The sequence below is a fragment of the Falco biarmicus genome, chromosome 3, assembly GCF_023638135.1.
Source record: "Falco biarmicus isolate bFalBia1 chromosome 3, bFalBia1.pri, whole genome shotgun sequence".
Taxonomy (NCBI): Eukaryota; Metazoa; Chordata; class Aves; order Falconiformes; family Falconidae; genus Falco; species Falco biarmicus.
The window spans coordinates 18,327,655-18,339,808 of record NC_079290.1 but is presented as its reverse complement, the minus strand read 5'-3'; the positions used below and the strand labels follow the sequence as shown (position 1 = coordinate 18,339,808).

Below are 12,154 nucleotides of genomic sequence, written 5' to 3'. Positions count from 1 at the left end.
TTAAGACCTTTCCAGCCCTCGGCAATGTTCTGGTCTGGAACTTCCTGATATTGCTGTATGTGATATTGCGTATATAGACGTTGTGACTGGAATTCTTGTCTCTGCAGTGATCTGTTGCTCTCCTGAATTCCTTCTAGCCTTGAATCCACCTAACTTCTTAACATCCATACAGTGCTTTGGCAAGGAGTCCTGCAAAACAGTGCAGGTGATAAAAGCATGCCTGAAAGACTTCAGATGCTGCCTTCTCCCATTCTGCCACTTGAGATGCTAATAAGGACAGATGTGCCGCAAAGGAGTACTGTTAGGTGTGTGTATGCTAGGCAACCCTAGGTAGAAGTGGCCATGGCAACTTCTAAACTTGCCTGAACCAAAAATCATTGTACCTATTGACTTTGATTTGAAATACTGCAGATGCTTAGTAGTGTTTAGGTCTTGCTGCTCACAGCGGAATTAATAAAATAATATTGTTCAAATTCATAATTGTAGAGAGGCCTCTACAGTTTGCATCTCATCGCTCTTGAGTAGATGCTTGAGGAGCTAAATATATTAGAACAGTAAGGAGACCTTCAGAGAGAGATGTGCATTCTTTGGGGTACCTACATCAGCAGTCGTCTCTGGCTCTAGGATTTGTAGATGTATTTTCCATTCCTCAAACCTCTTTCATGTGCCCCTTCCCTTTCCAATTTCAAAAATTTGGTAGATTTCGATTTCTAAGACTTACTTTAAGACAACATAGGATTAAGTGAATCAAGGCTTCTAGAGCAGAAGGCATTTTGTAAGGCTGTGGGTGATGAGCTTGATTCAAACCTTAGTCTGTCATTAGCCTAAACTACCAGTAAATGTATGGATTGTGCACTTTTACTAGTAAAAGGCATTGAGTCTGTAGCCTTGGAAAAGTTCAATACGGATTGAATCTCAGTGTGCTGATAGGTTAGGCTGTCTTGTACTAAATGATCTCACGTTCTGCAGTGTCACAAACTTGCTGGAGCTTTTTTCCTCTGCATGTATATGTGAATGCTTCTCTCCTGCTACTGTTTTGCAGCTTCTTCCTTAGGGAACTGTCAAGATATTTCTAGAAATCTTATGAAGGTTCAGGGGAATTCAGTCTTGAAAACTGAGAAACTAGGAAATTATTTCCTAGTCAGTGTTCTTGTTTTCCTGTTTCTCCCCCTTGGATAGGTATTTTGGGGACTGATATACCTTTGTTTCTCTGGTGGTTTTATTTTATCCAGTTTATATTTTGCTTTCAATTTTATGCAGGTTTATTTTCATCTCCTACTTGCTGGGAGGTAGATAGCTCTACAGGAATCGATGACAGATACCTCCTGTTCAAAATAGCATCTTACCTTTGAGATTGGCAAACTTCTGTCTTTACCAGGAATATGAACATGAGTTTGAGAGAGATGAGAACATGAGTATCCTTGGTACAGAGAATAACACTGTAGAGTTGTAGTTAGCTGTTGTGACTTCGTGATTGTAACAATATGCTCATGCCTAACTCTAGTATTTCACTTTATGTGCTTGGATAGTCCATTACTACTGTAAATATTCTTAATTTCTCTCTTCTAGGGTTATGATCGCTTACTAATAACGTCTTGGGGTCACGACCCAGGAGTAGTTCCTACTTCAAATGTGCTCACAATGTTGAATGATGCTTTAACGCATTCTGCTGTTCTAATCCAGGTACAGTGTGCTCTGTATAAATAATGAAAACACAGAATTTTTTTGAGTTAAGCTGCTACATGGTAGAGAACACTAACAATGTAGGAGAGCTACACTTTTGCCAAGAGCTGAAAAATGTTTAACTTCCCTAGCCAATGCTGCTATGATTCAGCCGTGGTTAAGGCATGGGTTTTGAACTGAATGCCTATTACGTATGCATTATTGTATTACAGGCAGATGTAATAGAGTTTTGCTAGCTAAAAATGAGGTGTGGATTTATGAGAGTAGGGATATAGGAAACTGGAATGAAAGTGAAAAGCCCACAAGCTTTTTAGACAGCGGTAGTGTAAAGCAACAGGGAGTAGAAACTGTATTCAAGAAATGGCCTTTTTTTGGGGTGCTTGGTATTTAGCTCTTACAGTAAAGTATGAGCAAAACATGTTTTTTATCACAAACAGCAGAAACAGAGTGGGTTTTTCTATTTGAGAGAAGTAAAATAGCTTCTTCTGTTTCTTCTGTTCAGCTGAACTCTCAGAATGAGTTGTTCAAATAAATAGATATTTAGTATTGTAACAAACATAGTTACACATTCTCAAAGGACCACTTGTGACAGCCTTGACTGCTCAAAAATGTTCTGTACTTAAGGGTGGAAGCTCTGTTTTGCTTCAGGAGCGCTCAGTGAATAGAAAATCAGTTTATAACCAATAATTGGAGAAAAAATCGCTCCTCTTCACTGAAGCTGAACTTTTTTGCGTTCACTCACATACATTTAGGGGGAAGGGTGGGGTATTTTATTAAATTACTTATTTCAGCTTAGTAGGAACTTTAATGTATAAATATCTTGATCTTATTTGTTTCATCACCTTGACTGGTACTCCTTAAAAGGAAGCACAAGTAGGACTAAGCTAAGCTGATGAGTATATATTTTTTTTTTTTTGTTCCTAATTTAATTACTTGATGTTCAGGGGCATGGCATGCATGGAATGGGAGAAACAATGCACATACCTTTCCCATTTGATGAAGCTGAGCAGCAGGGAGGTAACTGATTGTCTTTAACATAATCTTTATACCACCATTTTTAACTCTCTTGCACGTTACCTTGTGCAGTAAGGTTGCAATAAACCTTTTGATACAAATTTTCTTGGACTTACAAGTCAAGTTAGATGAGAAGATTTAAAGAATACTTCAAGGGTTGACAGGTCTGTTCTGAGCTTAGAGATAAAGTCTTCTGCTTTCTATCTTCTCTCTCCTAACTGGAATGTGTTTTCTGGCCTCTTCTTTCCTAGCACAGGTGTAAAGTAGTAACTTCCACAAACACATCTGGATCTTTCTTTGTGTGTACTTGCTTATTAACTAGCAAATATTTAATATATTTAACAGCATAAATAAATCTTCTGTATGTTCTATTCAGCATCTCTTAACTGTAAGACAGGTGAGATGAAAACTGAACAAACTTATCTTGATTAGTAGCACTAGGAACTATTACGGAGGCTTTTTCCCCCAGGAAGAGCTTTGCTAGCAAAATCTCCTATTCCTTCAAAGTCTGCCTAGCTCAACTGATTTTGAAAGGCAGGAATTAACATGTTCTGAAATATGCCTTGATGAGTTAGGGCACAAGCTTTGCATAATTGAGACCATAACCTTCCCACCTGAGAGCTGCCATTAAAGTATGAATTTCCAGATATGAAATCTAAAATTATTTAAGCTACCACTTAGAAAAATCGGGGCCAACTAAAAGCAAAGCTAAACTTTCTAATTTAATTTTCACTAGGTTCAAAATGAGTTATTTTCAACAAAATGAGTTACGTTTGTTCACACTCTGAGATGTCTGTTTTCTTCCAACTTGACGCTAGGTGAAAAATCTTGAAGGCAGAATCTCTAAGTTCTAGCATGAGCAACTCAGTGTTGAAACTCATTGTTAATCTCTAATATTCTATTCTAATTCTTCAGAATTTCAGATATGTGGAACATGTATCTTGTATTGAATTTGCCATAAAAGACACTGGCACTGAAAGAGCTGGACATCTGATTCCTAGCTGAACCTTTCCATCTCTGCTGTCTATATGTGTCTGTGTGTGTGAGAGAGATCATCTTCTGTTTGTATTTTTCTTTTCCCTTGGCTTTTTTACTGTACTATAAAATTCCAATTAGTGCTTGGTGTGGGAAGACTGTGATCACTTAGGTGTTACCCTAGATCTACCAATGTGATCACTAACATGGAGCATAACCAGAGAGAAAAATCCAGATAAAAAAAACTTAGCCTGGCCTAGAGATGAACTTACATGGTTATGGAGGAGGCTTCTTGTAAAATAATGTTGAGTATGTGTTGTTTTTCTACTAGACTTCTCTCGTGTGAACATGGGCATTCATGCGGCTTTAAAAATACTGAGAAGCAAAGTAGACTTGCAGCATTTTTGTGGCTATGTCACTATGTTGAATCCTTCAAGTCGGCACGCTAACAGAAAGCTGAGTGATGCTTCCGATGGGAGAGGTTGGTTACCAATAATTGTCTTTTTTGGCTATGTTCCCTTAATTTCAAATACAGTCATTTTAGCAGAGGTGAGCAAAGGATTAAATTCTTTGGTTTGAAACTCTAAAAATTATAATCCAACACAGATAGGAACCTATTTTGAGTGTAAATCTATTGGCAGTAGGCTTACTTCCTAATTCTTCTTTGTGACTAGATCAGAAATAGCAAATACAGACTGAAAAATCACTGGACTAACAGTCAACAGAAGAAAACCAAAATTTCAAAATATTAAAAGTAAATTATGTCATTTTTATATGCCAGAACTGAATCTTCTGTAAGTGTGCTGAAGATCCTGAAGTTACTCCAATTCTAAAATGAATTGGACCCTATGTTTCTCCATATCCCTTCCTCCAGTTTTCTAGCTGTAAGGTCTTTGGGCAAAGCTTGTGTCATGTTCCTTACATCAGGTGGTAACTAAACTTATATTCACCTACATGTTTATGTAAAAATTACTTTACCTTTAGGAGAGGCTGAACTAGCGTCAGGTTCTGATGTAAATGGGAGCACAGAATCATTTGAGATGGTAATAGAAGAAGCCCCAACGGATTCTGCAGTCAAGCAAAGCCTTGAAGGTAAAAACATGGCAAATGGCTTGTACTGAACATTTTCAGTCCACTGGGATACCTTGTTTTTAAGGATCTTAACACGTTGTTTGGTTGTCTGGGACAAGTGCAACACCAACTGTTCTTCCTCTTTAAAATCTGGAATCCCTTAAATCTTTGAGCAGTTCAGTAAATGAACTGTCTTAAAAAGTATGAACTGTCCAGTGGATCCTGCTCAGAGCTAACTGATTTCTGGGGTCAATATTTTTGCTTTGTCTCTTATTAAAATTTGGCTGTCCTTTGGTTTTCTTTCTGTAGTACCCACAACAGAACTGGAATGGGTTCCCCTGGAATTATGCTTTGGCATTCCTCTCTTCAGCTCCGAGTTGAATCAGAAGGTCTGCAGAAAAATTGCCACTCATGGATTATGTAGAAAAGAAAGGTGAGCTGTCATCTGTCAGCTACAGGCTTAACAGTTTGTATGTGTTATGTCCAGAGCTTCTGCAAAAAAACCCACCTACAACTCAATGCCTACTAAAGCAGAACTGGGCTCAGTTTCATGGAGTGCTTAATTCTAGCATGTAAGGTGGTTGCTTTTTGGCTACCAGCTATAATGTGCAATGTAGTAGACTTTAGCTGTGGTAAATTTAAGATTAGGCTGGTTTTGTAGCTTCTGCGGAGAAAAAGTTAATTCTTTGTAGTAAACTGTTTATGAACAGATCAGGAAAAAAGTACATTTGGGTGCCTTCCTACTCATTTCCCCTTTTTAGCCTAGCGCAGGCTTTTTCTTTCTTCCGCCTGACTGTTTGGGGCAGGGCTTACTGGCAATGGTTTGATGTAAAATGTGTTTAGCTCTTGTGGAAATTTTCTTTGCTATTGGTATTTTATTTGCTGAGTTAGTCATGGCTTCCGATCAAGGTGTCTTCTGCTTTTTGTTTTTCATTATGAAAGATTACTCTTTCAACAATGGGATTTTTGGGTTTGTTTCTTTTGTGTGTTGTTTTTTTTTTTTTTTTTTTTTTGTGTGTGTGTGGTTTGTTTTTGTTTTGTTTTTTTCCTGGGGCATGGTTCTGGAGACCAAAAGTAAGGCTGCCTGGAAACATGGCTTAAGGATTTTATTACAGTAGTTGACCTGTTTTTTAACAGTGTGTCGCTAATCTGCTTAAGTCATGTTACCAGACTGTGCTGCATAAGTATGAGACATAATAAAGTCTAATATATTAATTTCTTATGTAAAATAGCATTTTTCAATTGCAGTAATTTCACTTTAGTTAGTGTAAATGTCAGCTAAATGCTATTTTCCCTACCTAGACTCAAGAGCAGATGAGTGGAGCACCCCTTCAGTGATGACTATCAGGCTTTCTGTGTGAAACCTTTTAACTTTGTCACATGATGTTAGGTACTACTAGATTTACTTGTGAGCAAGTTACTATGGTGGTACTTTACTCGTAAAAATTTTTGCATCCTGGACAAAGCTTCTTCTCTTTTGTTTTTGGCAGCCTTCAAAAACTCTTACATTCCAGTAGAAAGCTGTCTCTTCAGGTCCTTAATTTTGTTCATTCATTTCAGGTAAGGAGCAGTAACCCAAATGTAAATCATTCTGATTGGTCTGTCATCCCTCTTTGCCTTTCTACTTGCCATTCTTGGGTGTATGGAAATATACGTGGTTTGTTTTATTTGCTTTTTCTTTGAATGGTAACTGTATTAAAAGCACTATCAACCTCAAATGCTGCTGGTAGCAAAAAGTGAGTACTTCCCTATCCCTTTTCTAATATTATTTGATACTTCTCTCAACTTCCGTGGTTGCATTGTGTAATTAGTTTCATTGTTTTTTTTATGGGGCTTGCACAGTACAGCAGAATTGTTCTTTGCTCCTCCAGTTGTAATGCAGCCTACTCTACTAGTTACTTGATTGATTCTTAGATATGTTAGGGAGATAATACTCCAAACCATGGATGTGCTAATCTTTTGAGATTATCTGCATCTGAAGTCCACTGTGTTCCCTTAGGAAAAAATAAAATACATGAACATGTGTTTCATACCAGTTACTTTTTGTATTTGTCCAAAGATCCTCCAGAACTTGGTGTTGAATGAGTATAGATATGTAAAACTGCATACTCTGGGAGGATTTTTTTAAGAGCATGGAGAGAGAATAGAATAGGGGTCTTGTGTATCAAGCAAGGAGCAGTGCCAGGTCTGTAGCCTTGTATAATTCTGCACGGAAGCGTATGTTAGCAAGGCATGTCCACATTTAACATGGAATCTTCTTAGCTGTGTATGACTTGTGATACTTTTCTCTAAAACCCTTATCTTTTCAGTAAGGTAAGGAACTTGTAGGTTACTTAACCAGGTAGCATTATGGGTGGTGTGATCCTGGAATTGCCTCCTTATGAGAATGGTGGAGATTCCCAGTAGGTCTGAAGCCTCAAAACCATCTGTCAGTCTCAAGTGACTCCTGTCCTAATCTCTTAGATGATCTCTCTGAGATACACTCTCCTTGATGATGATCATAGAGACGGGGGAAAAAAGAAGGTGCTGAAGTGATTCTTAAGCTGAGGAAACCAAACTTCTGGGAAATAAAACTACTCAAAATACAATCAAGTCCGTGCCTTCAAATATGTATACCTCTTAGCACATTATGGGATAAATAGCAGTATGGTAGCTGTCCTGAAGACTTTATAGCTTTACATTCATTTTGCTAGGCCTTTCCTTCAATTTTAAGCCTCAGGCTTCCCTGAAGTTTTCTTTGAAGCCAAGTAATGCATGCACAGATGCAGCTGAGGCAGCTGTACGCTTATTTCATGCTTCCCTTTTGTTTATTCCGTTTTTACTTCCATAACCATTTGGTATTTATTGGGTTAAAGTAACACACTTCAGAAACACTAAGTGTATTTGCAATTTAGATTAGCCTGTCAAATTTAGCTGTTAAATCCTTCATTGTTTGTCTTGTTTTTAAGACACTATTTCTTCCTTTTGCTTTCAGGAAGGTATTTCAACACTGGATCAGCTCCATGATGCTGGTTCTTCCAGTTCACTTTTGCAGCCTATTTCTGCAGATATGGGTGTTCCACTTCCTGCCAAGAATCTCATGTTCAAAGAAGGTGTATTATCTGAATGGAACGGATGGGCCCCTTCCTCAGTTTTTTTCAGCCACACCTAAGGAACAGGCCAAATAGGGATTCTCATGCATTGATCACTAAATGCCTTTCTTCTATTATGGTTAATTCCTAGTGCCAACCACTAAGAAGTGTACTGCTGCTGCAGCATAACCCATGTAAAAGTAGTGTTATAAAAATGTGTCGTGTTGCAGTATTGGGGAAGTGCTTAAACAGTCTAGAACTTGTTACTCATTACTGCATATCTTGCTGCAACAGAGAGCTTTTTAGCTGTCAGCACTATTTTTATCTTGAGACAATCTTTCTTTTGTAACTAAACACGCCCTTTCTAGGCTTTCTGATGATTGTTAAATTTCTATGCTGTCACCACAAAATTGCAATAGTAGTTTTCTATGTTCGTTACTCAGACATAAATTCTGTTTAGTTTTGTACTGTATTACTGAAAGTCTTTCTGTATAAGGAGAGAGATTTGGCTCTTCCTCTGAAAGCTCAGTGATACTATCTGTTTAAAAAAAAAAGTATCATGGTGATATGGGGCATTAAGAATTGTTGAATTCTGTAGTTCAGCTTAACACTGGGGCCTTGACAAATCAGTATGATGGGAAGAGATTTGATGCTCACAGGAGGCTGAGTTAGTGCAGGCTCGAAGGCCTGCTGATGGTTTAAGGCCACTTTGAAGATGTGTGGTGCACTTTCATCTCTGACAGAATTTGATGAGGTGCAGAATTACGGAAGGGCTGGAGTGGTCAGCTCTGTTCGTGTGCTTCTTCATGATAACGGGTTCGTCTTGCTCTTTGTGTGAAACCAGGAGTGTCTGAGACTTGATCACACTGAGTTAGTACCTCATTGTTATTTGAAGCTGGTGATGATTGTTGTGGGAAAACTCCTTATGTCGTAAGTTGAGTTTAAAGTAGACAACTAGACCTGTCCTGTTGGTTAATGTTTGAAAGAAGAGGGCTCTTGATTTTTTCAGTCACTAGCAAAGGAAGACAACAGCAGGGTATGTATAGGCAGAGACTTCTCGGAATCTGTTTTCCTTGAGCCATTAGCTGCTGGTTATAACAAATATTAACAGTGAGCTGTTGCATCTAAAACCATGTTCTGGCTGTATTTATAGGGGATGATTTTTATGTAGCATGATTTCACTTTGTTTATATTAGGCATTAACAACTTCTTGCCAGCTTAAAAAAAAGTCTGTCCTGTTTAGCACACAAGGAGAACAAGAGATGTAGAATGTTAAGACTTTTAACCCAACTGTCTAAAGTACTCTGCCAGCTCTCTTTACTGGAACTGCCTTGTTTTAAAAAGTCATAATTAAAAATGAGACTTAACCATCCTGTCCTTGCTAGCCTACAATACGTAACGGACCAAGAATCTGTGGCACAGATGATGCTGGAAAACAGCAAGGAGAAAAATGGCACCATTTGGGTTTGTATCCTGTTCTGTACGACTAAGAAAAAACAGGACAGAACTTTGAAAAGGACAAATGTACCACGATAAGATAATGCAGTGGCTTCAGTTACAACTGTGAAAATTCCATTCTTTTTCCCTTTGCTTTATATACATTCCTAAAGTGTAAGTGTAGGACTTGCACTCTTAAGAAACAGAGTCTGTAGTACTTCAGTTTGTTCAGTGCTGCTTTCCTACGTCTGTTTTGGTTTTGTATTTTACCAACAGCAGCTGAACTTGCTATTCTGCATATGTTACAGGGTTAGATTCTCTATATAAGGTTAATCACTTAACACTACAGTGACTTTTGTACTGGACGTGCATACTCTCCGTAGCGTGTTTTAAGTTGCCTTATTTCCTTCAAAAGAAATTAAAGAGGAACTGAATGTCAGTCTGCTAGAAATGGCAGAGGAAACATCTACTGTGAGAATTGTTGTGTGGAGATTAAGTCAATATCTAGCACTCTAGATGAGCTAAGCAGTAGGTGATGGCTTACACTTTCAGTACTGTAGATGTTACTTTAAGTGCTACAGTGAGCTGTAGTAGATGAGCTAGTTTGCTGTGTTGTATTGAATTTTGCCATGCACTATCTATACTGGTATGTTAAGTGATGATAGTGCGTTGTGTGGAAGTTTGAAATTGGATGAAAATTTCTTGTTCTCACTGCATATTCTTCGGTGTTACTAAGTGAAGGATACCCTTTGTTATTAGGTTGTCTAAAGTAGTTTCTAAATAAAAGTAGCCTGCTCCTCAGAGTTGTTTAATTCCCATGAATCTTACAATGAAGAGTGAGAATTCCAGATATGTTGCGGTTTTTTCAAACTCAAGCTACTCTAATTTAGGTGCTTCAACACTAGTTTAGGGGCTTAAATGTTCAGGTCAGCATACCCGAGTTTACTGAATAGATTGCAACCAAAGAAGTCCATAAAATACCTGAAACTCGACTACAGATCCAGTGCTTGGGATGGTCCAGAGGCTTTATTCAAAGTATGGGACTTTTGTTTTAAATGTGGTGTAAAAAGATCTCAAAGATCTTCATACCAAAAGAATCTATTTTATATTGTATTGCAAATAAAGACAAATTAAATAAATTTCTTTTCTTCAGGTAGTTTTATTGACAGTGGGGAAAATCATATGCGTTACACACTGTAAAGCTGTTCTAAGTTTTTGTCTTCAGCAAGATGTTTTTTAAGTTGTGGAAGAGCTGTTGGCTTTGTGCTCTGGCACAACCCTAGTAATACTCAGTCTAGATGGATGTACCTGAAGATGTTCAGGAGCCACTAGAAAGCATGTTGTGTTGTGTTCAGGTTTTTTGATATGACTTATTATTTCACAGTTCTTTTTTTTCTTTTCCCTTGTTCTCAGTTTTTCCTTTATTTTCTTGTTCAGTGTTCCAAATGGTTTGTATTTTGAAGATTTTAAAGTAGGGCTGTAACTGAATACAGTTGCGCTCTTCTAGTGTGACATTGTTAATATTATACATTGAATTGTACAAAGTCTGTGTTCAATTAAATTATTGGCACATGTAACAAATGTTTACAAATAAACTGGTGTAGGTCAAACCACGTGCAGAATCCTTCACATGCAGTAGTTTTCTTCCTGGGCACAGCACTGAAATGTCACTCTCACTGTAGTGCTCAAGACTACCAAGTGTCATCAAAGTATCTTTTTCCCATGTGCATGCAGTTCTTCAGAAATGCAGTTTTATCAATGGAAACACCTTATTTTAGCATAGTTTTCCCCACACCATACGCTTAACCTCTAAGGAGAAGGGAAAGTACAAGAGGATGGTGTACAGCAATCTAAGCCTGTAGTGTTGGGTGTTTGAAGGCACTTGCACATGTAGGGTCTTACCCATTTTCTTTGACTAAAGACATTTTTGACTAGGAACTTGGAAGGAATGAGATCAAAACTGTTATTTGTTTCTTTAAATTAATCCAGGCTAAGGTTTTTCATCTTAGCAGTATAACTGCAGAGAGTCTGACTGTTGGATTACAATATAAGAAAGAAATATAGACCTAGGTGGTGAAAGAAACCTAATAGCATCCTCATTGGGCTTAAATCTTCCTTTATTCGATCTCAGATTTTCTGGAAAATGTGTATGCAACTACCTCTTTTTTTCTTTTTTTTTTTTTTTTTTTTTTTCTTTAATTCCCCTGTCCTTCCTCTTGACCCCAAGTTGTTTTGTTCAGGTCAAATACTCCAAACACGTGCCTCTAGCTTTGTCATCGTGATAGAGCTCAAGGTTCCTTTTGGACCACACATGAAATGTATCTGGTTTTATTGTTCAGCACTTAAAGCTCATATTAATTGCCCCCCCTGCCCCCATCCCCTGGAGCTAAGCCAAGCTTTTTAATGCTTCTGGAAGAGGGCTTTGGGTGACTTTGATAATCAAGGTCACTTGCTTAGGAGCTACTTGGTACAAGGTGCCTTTTGGAAATGGTGAGCTGGGGCTAGGCAGGCTTTGGGAGTTGGTCTTGCGCAGAAACACAAAGTACTTGTGGGGCTGGAACGAGGGATGCGGCTCAGCGTTCTGTCTTGTACACGTGGAGCTGAACGGTGTTGCGTGGTGTGCTTAAGTCTTCCAAACCTGAATCACTGTCTTCAGTAACGGGCTTAAGGGTTGCGGGTAACTCCTTGTATGCTTGATTCTTTTGTTAGGTGATTCTGCACAGCTCGCAAAAGTGAATCAAAAGCATCGCTGTGTGAATAGGATGTCGGAAGCATTAGTTTATGATAGCTTTCATGAATACGGTGTTGGATTCTTGCAAATTAATGGAGACCTATATTTATATAGGTTTAAATTGTCTCTTTACATTGTGGATATATGTCATGTATCTCTAGGCTCCTGCTCT

The 12,154-nt window shown here is 38.2% G+C and overlaps 1 protein-coding gene across 1 annotated transcript in view; it reads left to right on the top strand.

Moving 5' to 3' along the window:
* FAM91A1 (family with sequence similarity 91 member A1) overlaps positions 1–10,864 on the top strand; it is a 29,008-nt gene extending 18,144 nt beyond the window's left edge. Inside the window, exons 18-24 of the mRNA XM_056331667.1 lie at positions 1,570–1,683; positions 2,628–2,700; positions 4,004–4,153; positions 4,657–4,764; positions 5,053–5,176; positions 6,234–6,303; positions 7,718–10,864. Coding sequence (XP_056187642.1) covers positions 1,570–1,683; positions 2,628–2,700; positions 4,004–4,153; positions 4,657–4,764; positions 5,053–5,176; positions 6,234–6,303; positions 7,718–7,894 — 816 coding nt within the window. The 3' untranslated portion in view covers positions 7,895–10,864. The remainder of the gene's footprint in view (positions 1–1,569; positions 1,684–2,627; positions 2,701–4,003; positions 4,154–4,656; positions 4,765–5,052; positions 5,177–6,233; positions 6,304–7,717) is intronic.
* Positions 10,865–12,154: the final 1,290 nt, after the last annotated feature.